This window comes from Schistocerca nitens, chromosome 6, assembly GCF_023898315.1.
Source record: "Schistocerca nitens isolate TAMUIC-IGC-003100 chromosome 6, iqSchNite1.1, whole genome shotgun sequence".
NCBI classification, from domain to species: Eukaryota; Metazoa; Arthropoda; class Insecta; order Orthoptera; family Acrididae; genus Schistocerca; species Schistocerca nitens.
Window position 1 is genome coordinate 448,835,332 of NC_064619.1, and position 16,501 is coordinate 448,851,832.

At 43.5% G+C, this 16,501-nt stretch overlaps 1 protein-coding gene across 3 annotated transcripts in view; it reads left to right on the forward strand.

The window, feature by feature from the left end:
- The first annotated feature begins 354 nt into the window (after positions 1 to 354).
- The window catches only part of LOC126262734 (voltage-dependent calcium channel subunit alpha-2/delta-3-like), a 374,776-nt gene continuing 358,629 nt past the window's right edge, over positions 355 to 16,501 (forward strand). For all 3 annotated transcript variants that reach the window (XM_049959539.1, XM_049959541.1, XM_049959538.1), the window contains exon 1: positions 355 to 460. In XM_049959539.1, coding sequence (XP_049815496.1) covers positions 363 to 460 — 98 coding nt within the window. In that variant the 5' untranslated portion in view covers positions 355 to 362. The remainder of the gene's footprint in view (positions 461 to 16,501) is intronic.

The window sequence follows — 16,501 nt, forward strand, 5'->3', positions numbered from 1 at the left end:
CAGCCAGGTGTTCGGATACTTTTGATCACATAGTGTATGTGGATACAGTTATCCTATGACTTGTGACCTCAGGAACTTTTTAGTTTTGTTTGTCGCGTTGTTGACGGAGTATTATACCGATTCTTTAGCGCGGCGGTGATTTCGGCTCCATCCTGCAGCCGAGATGGTGGGAACGGCACCGCGCCACTCGCCACGAAAGGTGTTCGTGCTTCTCCGGGTACTGTGAACAGCAGCGGCGGGTAACAAATGGCGGGCAGGCGAGTGTCGGGGCAGTGCGGCGCGCTGGGCTGCGGCCAGCCGCGTCTATAATTAGCGGCGTGTGCGCGGCCGTCCGCTGGGGCTGCGAGGCCTCAGTCGCCGCGATGGCGTCGCCGCTGCCGCTGCGGCTGCTGCTGGCCGCCGCTCTGCTCGCCTCCTGCGCCGCCCAGCTCGACTACGCCGAACCGCCCAAGAAACACTTGTGAGTACACCGCATACCAGTGACGGACAGGAATGAGTGCCCGAGAGAGCGCTGTAGGTGTACTGCTTACCTGTTCATGCCACCACACGCTTCATCCACACCTCTGAATGTACACTTATAGCTCTCGGATGTGTATGTAGTGTCAGACGCGAACCAGGATTCAGTTGTGTCAGGGTCGGGGGTGGTGTGAGAGTTTGCTTTTCGTCGAATGTAACATTTAACGTTCCAGAGATGAATGCGATTGTAGTAAGAAAAGCAATTGAAATATAAACAGTTTTAATAAAACGCTATTAACAAGGGTGCCTGTACGATACTTTGCAGGTGGAAAGGGGGGCTAGACCTGTGTATATGGATTATTTATAATATTTTTGGAAGACGAATGGTGACTTGTAAATAGCTATAAAAATTTCCAGTTCTGACCCCCATTAAAAACCTGCGTGATTCGGACTTTTAAATCATATTCTTGAAAGAAACAAACGTAGCTACTGTACATCCCCCCCCCCCCCCCACCGAGTGCTACGAAGGGGATGGGGGCGCGCACCCCATCCCCCCCCCCCCCACCTTGTCCCTGAGTATCGCGTAAGGGCGCCCTTGATTATTAACATTGTCATTACAATGAAATACAAAAAATGGTTAAATCCTATAATACTACTACTACTGGTTATAATATAATAATAATACTAATACTTTGTTAACATCAATGTTTAATACATCGTTTTAGTGCAATTTTCAAGAAATTGCACAAAGGCGCGGATCTAAGGGGGAATGGTGGCGCGGGATCATGAAGCCGGACATTCCCTCCTCCCTCCCCCCCCCCCCCAACCAAATAAAAGCAAAATCACTATACTAACCAGTCATGTAAACAAGTTAAGGTTATATTAAAACATTTTATATATTTGGTTGTCAGTAATATTAAAATCATTCGGAACTGCGACTTGGTAAATGTGGACAGAGGAAAAATTATATTTTTTTCGAGGGGGGAGGAGGAGGAGGAGGAGGAGGAGGAGGAGAAGGAGAAGGAGAAGGAGAAGGAGAAGGAGAAACTATGACACTTCCCTCAAAACCGAAACCTGCACCCTCGCTTGTGCGCATTCTCCAAGAAAACTTCGGCAAGTACATGTGTTATGCAATTGACTTAAGAACTATAACAGCAACAAATCTTCGCAACTTTGTCAACATAGTATTTTACAGGATATAAAATTAGCAGTAAATCCCAACCCCGATTCTTTAAAGAAATGAACATCCGCGTACAAAACATCATAGCTCCCGAGCTATGTGTCATCCAGTGACATAATTTTGCATGTACATTAGGTAGTGTATGTGGGTACTATCTGCAAAATGTGTAGCGAATAGTCAGTAGCAAGTAAGTAACAAATGAAAACGTTATGCCTGATACTGCAGTTTAATTGCATCAACGGCGAGATGTATGCGATAAACTTCCTCTTTTCGTTCAGAAATGGCTCTGAGCACTATGGGACTTGACTTCTGAGGTCATCAGTGCCCTACAACTTCGAACTACTTAAACTTAACTAACCCAAGGACATGACATAACATAAGATTACTGTTCTTAGTGAGTAGATTATGACAGCATTTTAAATTTTTAAACTAAGCCAATAATTATATGAAATACTGATGTTGCTCCTGGAAGCCGTTAGATAGAAACATGCCACTGACATAATGCCCAAGATTAGCCGTTTACTGGTAGTGAGTATTCAACATTAAAGTCATAGTGCTAACCAAAATACAGATAAACTCAAGTCTGCGGACCGTGGCTATGCGAGCGAGTAAACTAGTGGAATGCTTTTTTCAGTCGCGTCGGCCTACTTTAGAGAAGTCAGCCTTTCCGTTATTTTCTTCTTAGGACGATCTTGCCCTATCTGATTTGCCTTACTCAAGTTCCTGTGGTTTCCTGGATATACCTGTGGACTCAGGAGTCGTATAGCGTTTGTTGTTGTAAGCAGGCGTGGTTAGACTGTGAATGGTCTGCCTTTTACTGGCTGGAATCTTCCCTTCAGTCGGGCCCACGCGTGCAGGCTCTCTCGCAAGTAAGGCGTATTAAACATAGCTCGTAATTTCTAAAATTCCATGCTGTTTTTGAGACTGTGGTTTTCACACTATTCATTTTACTTCATGATATTCTCTGAAAGTTACCTGACAAATTTATAAAGTACTACACGTAAAAATATAAACGGTTTTACTAAATTTTTTTTATATTAGGGGAGGGCAGTCAAGAGGCATGTTCGATACGAGCCGTCATCTTTGGCCAGTGACGTGACGTTAATGGCTGCTGTCGTGTCACCTTTCGATGGATATATCCACAGTCATGTTGTTAGTTGGAGAAGCCAACGATTGTGAAAAAGAGCAGTTTGGTTTCGAGTTGGCGAAAGCAACGAATCTGACACTAAAAAAAGACCTGGTTGTGGTGACGGACTGCTCTGTAGCTGCACCCCGTTTGAAAAACTTGCCACTAACATCGTGTTGTAGTTGCCATATTGTTTACGGGTTTTGTCGCATTTTTCCAACGTCACTGGTCAAAGCCGACGACTCATATCGAATATTCCTGTATATCCGGGGTGGGGTCACGATCACCCTGGGACCCGCCCCTATCTAACCTGCCAACTTCAATAAAGTGAGATATCGTGTCGGCTGTTGAGCCTCTGATAAAAAAAATTTTATGTATATGAAGCAAAGTTATCTTTTTTGACGTTAGTTTTCGGATAACATATTACAAAATAAAAATCGTTTGGATTAGCATTTTTTTTTCTTCTACTTACAGTTTCTCGTGTGATTTTAAGGAAACTTTCGATGGAAAAAGTAGATGTTTTCACTTATATAGTCTAATGTCTTTGCTTGGTGATAAACTGTTTATCACTTCGTTATTGGTCATAGTTATTATGATGCTTCGAAGTTAACTCACTATAAGTTACCTATAGCGACCTTCCTGTATTTTCGTAGTTTAGCACGGCATATGTACACGATATGCATCAAAAATACTCTTCGAAGACTTGTTCATTCTCTAATATACAAGTTTTCTTAATTGACCGTGCAGTTATAATTTTTATACCGAAAAGTGCTTCAAAGATGGCACTGGCATCGACAGCAGGCTACGCTACAGATCAGTGTGTTACGACATCATTTATTTAATATTCACATTCGTTGACTTCGCCAACTCACAACTAAATTATTACAGTCCAGCCTGACCCAAATTAGGGGTGCGCGGTGCGCTACAGGTCAGTCCGTCGTCTCAGGGAGATGTCAGTATGGAGGGAGAATGGGGCTCCTCTATTGCACTCTAGTTTAACTTATGGCAGATAATTCGAAAAATGTGCAAGCGAACAAGTGAAAGCTGTTGCCAATGTTAAATCAGCAAGAAGTAGCTAGAAATATACACGTGCGAGAGCATTTGTTTTCGTTTGGTTTCGAGTGCTGCCTACACCAGCCAATCTGCAAAGACATAGGGGACGTCTTGTTGTCGGGTGATATTCGAATACTTGGCGTCTGCTCTAGAGGTCACCAGTTCGTCGGAATCGTGATTTTATCTGTCCTCAGACTGCTCACCTCTACGTCACACTCCCGCTGCCACTGAGCAGGTGGCCCTGTGGAGACAGCGCAATTAGAAGGTAACTGGGGGTCGTAGCTTCAAATCCTGCTATCGGCAAGCGTGGGATTTTATATGCACAATTTTTCCTCCAGATAGGCCCGATTATTTTTCATTACGTTGAATCGGTGGCATCTACAAAAGTATTGCTCCCCTCCCCTCCCCTATCCCTCCGTCGCCGTCTGAGATCGTGATAGTGGTGACATACTGATCTGTAGCGTAGACAGATGTCTATGTTAGCTTGGAAGCTAACATTTTGATGGAGACTTGGCGAAGGCAACGAATTTGAACGTGGAAGGAAAAATATTTCTGGTAACAGATTGATCGATACCGTAGACTGACGTCTACATTCATCGCTAGCAACATTTTCTCCATATTTTATTTTCAGTAAAGCCCGATTATTTACAGAATCGAACTCCACGTGTAAAGCAGCTACAAACTTCTGATTTCTTTAGAAATGACTTAATGCGTTTCAAATTATGTGCAAAGCTTATTGGCAGGCGTTAAGTGATTTCATTCTCAGATACTGGATAACTGTAGTCCTGGTACTTGCGCGGCCTTAGTTACGTTTCCTCGAGAAATATGCGCAGTTTCTAACTGTAGAGCTTATCTTGCTGTGTTAAACTTCTAACATAAGATTATACATCTTAATGAATAGATTATGCAAGCATTTTAAATTTTTTGTCCCCAGAAGTCGTTAGCTAGGCAACCTGCTTCTGCAAGTGAGACTGGTTTACCGTTCGACGGGTTAATCGTCAAGTAATATACATGTAGATACCGGTAACTCATTGCGACGATGTGTAGATCCAGCTTTGATTGGTTCAGCGAATTTTTTAATTCGGTATGAATGCATCCCATGCGACGCTCTCTTCATAGTTGCATTTTCCTATGTAAATGGCTGAAACTGCAAGGTTTATTCGGCAATGCTGCGTAGCATAACAGACCAATCTCTGTCGAGTATTTGCGTGACTATTACGTACATTTGTAGTAAATTATGTGTGTAAAATAATAATAATAATAATAATAATGCGAGGAGAGCCGGGATGACACCGCAAATCTTACCAATCTTCCCTTAGGTTGTCTTTCTGTCTTCTTAAATCCTTGAGTCTAGCGAGGTCGCCTTTGGTCCATTTGCCTCGGTACATGTCCTGCCATTTCCATTTCATTCATAATTACGCCTTCCACTCCGGTGTATTTCTGGACCATTCCTGTCTCTCCCAGTAATCCCCAATCTCTCCGTAGGTCTAAAACCCTCAGTTTTTGCATTAAAAGTCCATGTCTTACATATCTATTAATTCAAAACTGCCAGTACACAGATTGTAAACTATGCATTTCTGACAGATTGGAAGCTTAATTATAAATACGCTAATTAGTTTATCAAAAGCACTCCAGACCATGTTTACCCTTCTGTTTCTCTTCTGCTGGCTATTCAACAATTGTTTTCACACAAAAAATTGAAAACTAGTCAGCTCGTCCTATGCTTTCATTATAAATTTGCACAATATTCAGTGAAATGTTTGAACATTATTATACTATTAATTAAACTGACTTTCAGGATTCTTTCAAATTTAGTCTATTTAGTTCTGCCGTCTGCTATAGTTTGTTTATCCGCTGTTCATTAAGGTGAGGGTGCTGATTGGTTCATCTTTTTTCTTATCTCGTCTCTTTTCGTTTTTGGGAAGTAGAATAATTCCAACATTTTTAATTTTTGTGGAACTCTCTTCCTCTGCAGAAATTCTGTGAAAAGTCTTTTGTATTACTTTTCTTCCAGTTTTGGCTACTTCTACAGAAACACCTTGTGTGGCTGACTTTCCTTTCTACATACCACAAGTGAAGTTATAAGTGCTGCATTGAGTTATTTCTGAAAATCACGAATTTCATTATTAACCATCAGTGTTTCTCATGTATAGTGCACATAAACATTTAAGCGATAATTATCTATAGATGTTAGTAAAGGAGGGTTGCTCATTTTACTCTATCCGATCAAAAGTATCCAGACACCTAGTGGTGGACATTAAAATGGGATGTGTTCACTCTTCGCCTTTATGATGGCTTGAACTCTATTGGGGACACTTTCAGTGAGGTGTCTGACGGGCTATGGACAAATGACAGCCCAGTCTTCCTCAACAGCCGAAACAAGAAAAGGAACGTCGACGTTGTAACTAGTTCCAGAGGTGTTCCATTGCGTTCAGGTGGGGACTCTCGGCAGGTCAGTCCATTTTAGGTATGTTACTGTCCACAAACTAAACAGAGGTACTGCCTTATGACAGGGTGCATTGTCACGCCAATACAAATACTCGACGTCTCCGAACTGTTGTACTGCACACGGTACACAGTGCTATAAAATTTGCTCATACTCTTCCACATTTAGCGTTTTCTTATACCCAATGAGACGACCATACCCTAACTACGAAAACCATCCCAACACCGTAACACCACCACCTCAAAATGGTTCAAATGGCTCTGAGCACTATGGGACTTAACTGCTGTGGTCATCAGTCCCCTAGAACTTAGAACTACTTAAACCTAGCTAACCTAAGGACATCACACACATCCATGCCCGAGGCAGGATTCAAACCTGCGACCTTAGCGGTCGCGCGGTTCCGGACTGTAGCGCCTAGAACCGCTCGGCCACTCCGGCCGGCCCACCACCTCCTTTAGTTCACTATTGTCAGTGATCCTGATGACATGTAACGTTCTCCAAGCGTTCACCAAACCCAAACCCTACCATCAGGTTGCCATTGGGTATATCTTGATTCACCACACCAAATCTCTCGTTTCCAGTCATCCACTGTCTAGTGGCTTTGCTCTTTTCACCATCTCAAGCGTCATCCACAGCTCATGGTCTAGTGGCTAGCGTTGGTGCCTCTGGATCACAGGGTCCCAGGTTTGATTCCCGGCTGGGTTGGGGATTTTCTCTGCCCAGAGTCTGGGTGTTTGTGTTGACCTCGTCTAATCTTGATCATCATTTTCATCATCATCATCATCATCATCATCATCATCATTCTTGATGGTGGCTAAATTGGACCGTGTAAGAAAATTGGACCGTGTAAGAAAATTGGACCGTGTAAGAAAATTGGACCGTGTAAGAAAATTGGACTGTGTCAGAAAATTGGACCATGTAAAAAGAATTGGGACTTTGTATGTGCACTGATGACTGGGTGATTGAGTGCCCCACAAACCAAAGATCACCATTAACATCTCAAGCGCTGCATAGTACTGACTACAGAAATGTGTGGCTTCTGAGGATCTGCTCGACCATTGCAACCCAGTCTTTTTCTCCCTAGACACAGTCACTATGCTTGCTGGATTGGTGGTAGCACTCTGGTTTCATACAATTTTTCACTACCACCTTCTGAAATGCTCGACGGTCCCTGTCTGTCAGTACATGAAATTTGGCTGGTCTTGGTTTAGCTGTGGCTTTTCTTTTGCGATTCAGCTTCTTAAACACATCACCAGCAGTTGACTCTGGGCACCTTTAAAAGGGTTGACATCCATCATAGATTCGCTACTCAGTTTATACCCAATGACTAGCCCACGTTTGAAGTCACTGACCGACCCATTCTGCTGTTTCTGCTGATCACACAATACTGCCGGCCTGCGTTTATACTGAGAAGTCCACCTCTCATGACATCTAGTGGTCTATTTGGCACTGCATGGTATGTCCGCATAGTCCGATCTGATGATGTAGTTATTTCGTCTACGGAAGACATGTCGCTACTGACGTTGTTTTCGTGTCGGCCAGGGACAGGCAGAGAGAGAGACATGGGGAGAGGGAGAAGGGGAGCAGGAGCGGGGAAGAGAGGGGGAAGGAGAGGGAGAAATCTAAATCGCCAGAAGTTGGAAGAGAAGCAGCTATTGTGTTTTGAGAATTCCGAGAATATGCTCCCATTTCAACCTAAAATGTGTTTAGCGGGTAATCTAAGGAGCCTCTCTTAAAACGTTTGAAATATCGGAACTAAAGCAATGTTAATCATCCATTTCTTTTAGTAACACAACAGTTCTTGCACATTTACATACCTGCCTTTCAATTTCCACTATCAGCGGTTTGCAGCCCACAGCAAAAATTGTGATTGTAGTTGTCCTCCGAGATTCCATGCAACTTTGGTTAGAGTTTTGGAGCGACAAAACACTCCGTATGTATGAAATAAGTGAAATATATTGAAATTAAGTGGGTGATTCTATGGGGATGCAATGGTAACAAATAATATCGGTGCAGAGCGTTGAGATTTACTGAAACTGCAATGTAACGGATGAGTAGTGACAACTGAAAGTTTATGCCAGATTTCCTGTTTATCACAGCCATTAGGCCACCGTCTCTTAATCTATTTAATGTCTACGTAGTAGGTGAGTATGGATTGGGGGTAAGAAATGAAAGAGGAAGCCGCCTGGTAGAATTTTGCACAGAGCACAGCTTAATCATAGCTAACACTTGGTTCAAGAATCATAAAAGGTTGTATACATGGAAGAAGTCTGGAGATACTGACAGATTTCAGATAGATTATATAATGGTAAGACATAGATTTAGGGACCAGGTTTTAAATTGTAAGACATTTCCAGGGGCAGATGTGGACTCTGACCACAATCTATTGGTTATGAACTGTAGATTAAAACTGAAGAAACTGCAAAAAGGTGGGAATTAAAGGAGATGGGACCTGGATAACAGAAGAAATATTGAATTTAATTGATGAAAGGAGAAAATATAAAAATGCAGTAAATGAAGCAGGCAAAAAGGAATACAAACGTCTCAAAAATGAGATCGACAGGAAGTGCAAAATGGCTAAGCAGGCATGGCTAGAGGACAAATGTAAGGATGTAGAGGCTTATCTCACTAGGGGTAAGATAGATACTGCCTACAGGCAAATTAAAGAGACCTTTGGAGAAAAGAGAACCACTTGTATGAATATCAAGAGCTCAGATGGAAACCCAGTTCTAAGCAAAGAAGGGAAAGCAGAAGGGTCGAAGGAGAATATAGAGGATCTATACAAGGGCGATGTACTTGAGGACAATATTATGGAAATGGAAGAGAATGTAGATGAAGATGAAATGGGAGATAAGATACTGCGTGAAGAGTTTGACAGAGCACTGAAAGACCTGAGTCGAAACAAGGTCCCCAGAGTAGACAACATTCCATTAGAACTACTGACAGCCTTGGGAGAGCCAGTCCTGACAAAACTCTACCATCTGGTGAGCAAGATGTATGAGACAGGCGAAATACCCTCAGACTTCAAGAAGAATATAATAATTCCAATCCCAAAGAAAGCACGTGTTGACAGATGTGAAAATTACCGAACTATCAGTTTAATGAGTCACGGCTCCAGAATACTAACGGGAATTCTTTACAGACGAATGGAAAAACTAGTAGAAGCCGACCTAGGGGAAGATCAGTTTGGATTCCGTAGAAATATTGGAACACGTGAGGCAATACTGACCCTACGGCTTATCTTAGAAGCTAGATTAAGGAAAGGCAAACCTACGTTTCTAGCATTTGTAGACTTAGAGCAAGCTTTTGGCAATGTTAACTGGAATACTCTTTCAAATTCTGAAGGTGGCAGGGGTAAAATATAGGGAGCGAAAGGCTATTTACGATTTGTATAGAAACCAAATGGCTGTTATAAGAGTTGAGGGGCATCAAAGGGAAGCAGTGGTTGGGAAGGGAGTGAGACAGGGTTGTAGCCTCTCCCCGATGTGATTCAATCTGTATAGTGAGCAAGCAGTGAAGGAAACAAAAGAAAAATTCGGAGTAGGTATTAAAATCCATGGAGAAGAAATAAAAACTTTGAGGTTCGCCGATGACATTGTAATTCTGTCAGAGACGGCAAAGGACTTGGAAGAGCAGTTGAACGGAATGGATAGTGTCTTGAAGGGAGGATATAAGATGAACACCAACAAAAGCAAAACGAGGATAATGGAATGCCGTCGAATTAAGTTGGGTGATGTTGAGGGTATTAGATTAGGAAATGAGACACTTAAAGTAGTAAAGGAGGTTTGCTATTTGGGGAGCAAAATAACTGATGATGGTCGAAGTAGAGAGGATATAAAATGTAGACTGGCAATGGCAAGGAAAGCGTTTCTGAAGAAGAGAAATTTGTTAACATCGAGTATTGATTTTAGTGTTAGGAAGTCGTTTTTGAAAGTATTTGTATGGAGTGTAGCCATGTATGGAAGTGAAACATGGACGATAAATAGTTTAGACAAGAAGAGAATAGAAGCTTTCGAAATGTGGTGCTACAGAAGAATGCTGAAGATTAGATGGGTAGATCACATAACTAATGAGAAGGTGTTGAATAGAATTGGGGAGAAGAGAAGTTTGTGGCACAACTTGACTAGAAGAAGGGATCGGTTGGTAGGACATGTCCTGAGGCATCAAGGGATCACCAATTTAGAATTGGAGGGCAGCGTGGAAGGTAAAAATCGTAGAGGGAGACCAAGAGATGAATACACCAAGCAGATTCAGAAGGATGTAGGTTGCAGTAGGTACTGGGAGATGAAGAAGCTTGCACAGGATAGAGTAGCATGGGGAGCTGCTTCAAACCAGTCTCAGGACTGAAGACCACAACAACAACAACGTTTATCGAGGTATCCCTGGTTTGTTTCTGTAGTATGTTTTCACAACATTCTGTAAAAGAATGTATTTGTAACAAAAATGACAGGGTTGGGTAGACAATGACCTTCCGGTATTTGGGGGGGGGGGGGGGGGGGGGAAGGAAAATGGTTCAAATGGCTCTGAGCACTACGGGGACTTAGCATCTGCGATCATCAGTCCCCTAGAACTTAGAACTACTTAAACCTAACCAAGCTAAGGACATCACACACATCAATGCCCGGGGCAGGATTCGAACCTGCAACCGTAGCGGTCGCGCGGTTCCAGAGAAGGGGGGAGGGAAATCGTCAAGTGTACGAAGTTTTATCATGATAGGAATAAAATTGTAGATGTATGTAACAAACATATACTCATCTTTGCCGTTCCTTCATTGTTAAGTTTGTCATCTGCATGGTTGTCGCGTGATCCCTGATACTATAGCCTTATTCGGTGTCGTATTCGTACCGACTTTCCAAATATTATTGTTAGGTGCGGGCTAGGGAGAGTTGTCATTCTTTTTTCATTTCGTAGAGCCGCTAACTTTTTTTTAACTTAGTTTCTTGAATGTTATCTACATCTACACGACTACTCTGCAATTCACGTTTGAATGCTTCGTAGAGGATTCATAGAACCACTTTCCGAGTATTTCTCGAGCATTCCACTCTCGAATGGCGTCCGGGAAAAATGGACAGTTAAATATTTTCGTACGAACTCTGATTTCTCTTATTTTATCACGAAGATCATTTCTCCCTATGTAGCTGGGCGTCAACATAATGCTTTCGCATTCGGAAGAGAAAATTGGCGATTGGAGTTTCGAATAAAGATCTCACTGCAACGAAAAAAACCTTTGTGTTATAATTGCCATCTCAGCTCGCTTGTGACACACACTCTCCTATTTAGCGATAATAGAAAATGAGCTGCCCTTCTTTGAAATATTTGAAAGCCCTCCGTTAATCCTATTTGTCGGAAGTAAGGATCCCAGACTGCGGAGCAACACTCCAGAAGAGGACGGAAAGCGGTCTCGTTAGATGTGTTGTATCATCTTGCAATGAAAAGGCCTCATGGTTCCAATATAAGCTGTTAGTAATACTAAACCCTAGGTATTTAGTTGGATCTACAACCTTTAAATTGGAGACATTTATGGGTAAAGGAAATTTAACTGAATTTCTTTCAGTGCTAATATGGAAAAGCTCACACTTTTTATTGTGCAGGATAAATTGCCAATTTTCGCACCATGCAGACATCTTGCGTAAATAATTTTGAAATTCGTATTGGCATTCTGACGAGCTAGTAGACAGTAAACGGTAGCGTCATCCGCAAATAAGCTACTCACATTACATCCTAAATCGTTTATATAGTCTAGGAACTGTGTCTGGCTTGTAACACTCCTTGGGGAACCGTAAATGTCACTCTAGTTTCGTTGTGGCTACCCGGAAATTACCGCGATCTACGACCTTTCTGATAGGAAATCAAGAGCTCAGTTGCACAGCTGCGACAACATTCCATAGGCAGGCAATTTTATTAGATGCCACTTGGGAACAACGGCGTGAAAAACCTTCAGAAAATCTAGAAATCTGGATTCGACTTGAGATGCCCTGTCGATGGCACTCACCACAGCGCTCGTCTGAACTGAAGCACTTGCCTTTATTGAATGACTTGCGTTGCTTCGCTACACTGATGGTGTCTTCTAAATTACACATTTTGGCAGCTGTTTTTGATTTGAATTCTGTGGTGAACGAACTTTGGAAAGCAATGTTCAGTAACTCGACTTCCTTGGCGCTGTCATTGGTATGAAAATACTCACGCAAATTTGACGGAAATATTGAGTGATCTCCACGCGACAACAGATTTCTACGGAACACAGTTTAGGAAACACTGCGTAAGCTTCAGAGGCGCTACCATGGATAGAGTTCGCGGGAAATAATGTGCAAAATATATTTTTGTTCTGGGCGCACTTAGAGTATTCTCGTTGTTATATCTCGGCTACATAGCAAGGCAGCACAGTCTTCACGCGCCTTAGGTGCAGGGAAAGGTCTTCATATTCGGGCACGTGTGACTACATGTAGCTCCATTGTATTCGTGTCGGAAGGTGCAAACGGGGAAGCAGAAATCTCGTCAACAAGTACGCTTGAGAGGGTTAAATCATCCGTTGGCTACTGCAATCGCACAGTAAAGAGACTAGAGGAGGAGGGGAAAACGTATATACAAGTAATTCCTGAGTCGTCAGTATTGCAGGGAAGACAAAGAATATTTATGAAATATTGGCGAACAGGTTGTGGGGGGACTTACACACAGTCTCCACGTGGGACATGTCCGTTTTACGAGGGGCGTTAACTAAGTAATGCAACACAGTTCTTTTCTGAAGGCAAGTCGGTTTTACTCAGGATTCCAATACACCATAGTATCTCCCAATCTCTTCGCTAAAAAACCCTATTTTTCAGCGTAAGCTCCATTGAATGTGATCGCGTGACAACACCTTACTGGAAGGGCCTGTACGCCTGCATGGTACCAATCTTCCGGTCGACGTCAGAGCCAACATCTTACTGCAACCATAACTTCCCCAACATCCAGGTGCTGCTTCCCGGGGGAGGCATCCTTCATCGGGCCAGACAGGTGGAGATCCGAAGATGCGGGATGCACACTGTAGGGCAGACGAGGATGAAAAGTCGAATGAAGTTTTGTGAGCTGCTCTCGGCTGCGCAGATTTTTGTGAGGTCTGTGTTGTCATGGAGAAGGAATTTGTTTGCATTTTTATGGCGTCGGAGTCACTGAAGTCGTTTTTTCAATTTCCTGAAGGCAGCACAATACACTTAAGTTGATAGTTGTTCCATGAGGGATCACATCAAACGGAGTAACCCCTTCAGAGTACCGGAAGACCGTCGTCATGACTTTATCGGCTGAGAGTGCGGCTTTTAACCTCTTTTTTTTTTTTTTTAGGGGGAGAGGTGGTGTGGTGCCACTCCATAGACTGCCGTTTTATTTCCGGTTCGAAGTGAGGACTCTGTTTCATCGCCTCTGATGATGTTTGACAAACGATTGTCACAATCAGCCTCGTAATGGGCAAGTAATTCCATACACATGGTCCTTCGTTGCTTTTTATAGCCTTCTGCAAGGCGGCGAGGAACCTGTGAGTACCACAACTGGAACTACTGATACTACCAAAACAGAAGTCCAGTTGAGCACCGAGGTAGTTGATTGTGATCCATTGATCAGCTCGAATGAGAGTGAACACACGTTCCAACATTGCAGGAGTCTCAGCTGTGTGTGGCCGGCTAACACGCGGGAGATCGGGCAGGTTTGCGCGACTTTATTGAGATGATGACAGCTGCTTCGCCCAACGACTCACCGTGCTTTTGTTCACTATCTGGTAGCTGCGGACTTTCTCAAAGTGTCTATGAGTATCTGTGGTCCACTGGTTTTCCGCCAAAAAAGACTCAATTACAGCTCTCTGCTTGGAACGCACATCCGTTGTAGAAGTGATTTTGAAGGCTACGTATAGAGCGCCGCCACCAATCGGAACTTCGTGAAACCATAGGGGCTGAAGCGGGAATATTTCACGACGTCCCATAACAATTCAGTATTTTTCAACCGAAATTGACCGAGAAAAAATGTGTTTCATTGCTTATTGCACGCCCTTCGTACATCGTCGGTATTGTAGTAAGCAACCTTGTCCGGCGCACTAAATTTTTTACCTCTTTTTTTTGTTGTATTAGATTTTATGGTAGCGCATAGGTGAACTTGTTTTGGTTTGGTCGATCGTTTATGCGACTTGCTAGCTGTACCCTACAAGTTACGAGATCAGTGTGTAAGCATTAGCTGTTGAACTGCTCCTCCCATACCGTGCAATAGCCGTTCACAAGGGAACGAACCCCGCCGGCCGCTGTGGCCGAGTGGTTCCAGGCGCTTCAGTCCGGAACCGCGCTGCTGCTACGGTCGCAGGTTCGAATCCTGCCTCAGACATGGATGTGTGTGATGTCTTTAGGTTAGTTAGGTTTAAGTAGTTCTAAATCTAGGGGACTCATGACCTCAGATGTTAGGTCCCCTAGTACTTACAGCCATTTCAACCTTTTTTTTTTTTTTTTTTTTTTTTTGAACGAACCCCCTCTACTGCCTTTTTTCCCGCTCCTACCGCGCGATTTGCGAGATGAATTAAACGCACCAAAGTGAAACAAATGGCTCGATAGAGATAGAACGAATTAAGATGCAGTGACATGGCATCGTTTCTGTTAGGAATAGGTGGAAACATCGGTGACAGTAATGATAGTAGCCCTGGAGGCATAATCAGATAGCCTGATGGTTAAGCTGACTATTTATGATAATCAGGGTTCGAGTCCCAGTCTGGTACAAGTATTGAACTACCACTATATTTTCATCTCGGTATGCTTCCCCTGGCATTACAAAACCTAAATTTAGTGTCTCTGAGAGATGTTCTAAATGACCAATATGTCCAACTGTCAGAAGCGCTTTTGTCAAAGAAACCTAGCGAACACTTACTGGAAATCGAAAGGGATGCTTGCGGAAATCTTTTTGGCGATGAAGTCAGTGTTTTCCACAATACCCAACTGCGGAGAACTCCAGTTACCACCTGAGGCGTATCTGACTAACACAGAGACTCATTAATTAAAACTTCCGGGCTATGAGACCGTGGTCGAACAGTAGAAATTCTTCCTTCTGACCTTTCGTAGCCAACTGTGGGCAACATCTTCCGAGGTGAGCCAACGACTGGCTGCTGGACCGTGGAGGTCCCGTTTATACCGACTGCATAGAGGGCGGCATCGCTCGCGACCATGAAATGAAATTTAATGAAACGAGCCTGCTAACTAAGACTTCAGATTATTATATACGTATGTACGGAGAGGCCACAGAGATTTATAAGCACACAATAATTTTAACAGGAAAGAAGAAAGCTTAAAGTTAAATAAGATATGGCGGTCGACTTTCTACCAACGGTGTGACAGTCGATTACCTTTGATCGAGAGTAATGACGTTAGTCAGAGATAGTTACACTGTCGACTGCACGTGGCGAGTGGTGGCGCCCTCCACGCGCTCTATATAAACGGGAGCTCCACGATCCTGCTGCCGGTCGTCGGAAGATGTTGCCCGCAGTTGGCAGCGAAACGCCAGGAGGAAGAATTTCCACTGTTCGACTACGGCCTCTTAGCCCGGAAGTTTTAATTAATGAAGATGCCGGCCGTGAGAGCCTACACGCTATGAACACAGAGACTTTCGTGACAGATCAAAACTGTATTGGACTGATACTATCCAGTCACGGCTTACGACCCTCCCGCACAGCTTCAGTTCTTCCGGTAACTCCCTTCAACTTCTCGAAGTTCACAGGCATTCCCGTAGATAACTCACTCGACCACCACTTATGGATGAAAGCACAACGTGCAGAAGTGGCTTGGCCACGGTGTAGAGGTCGTTCCTCGCTTTGGAGGGAAACGTCTGTGAGGTTTGGTCAGTAGGAGAGTGTTACTGGCAGAACTGAAACAGCGAGCAAAGATTGTGCGTCGTACCGGGATGCTGTCTGTGTATAAGAGCACTGGGAATGGCTCTGTTCAGAATCGGACTCCGGTCACACACACAGTTGTAACCAGTCAGGAAGTTTCAAAACAGAGCACGCTTCGATACAGAGTGAGATATTGTTTCTTCTATGAAGAACTATGCCTAAAAGTTCTCGGCAGTCAGTTATTCTCCCGCTTCCCTTGCTTCTCTGTCGCCAGTAACCCCACAGAGGAACAAAATGTGCTTAGTTGTGACACATTAATATCGTTAACTGATGAAGTTCCACTTCGATCTTCTCCTTGATAGCCGGCCGAAGTGGCCGCGCGGTTCTGGCGCTGCAGTCTGGAACCGCGAG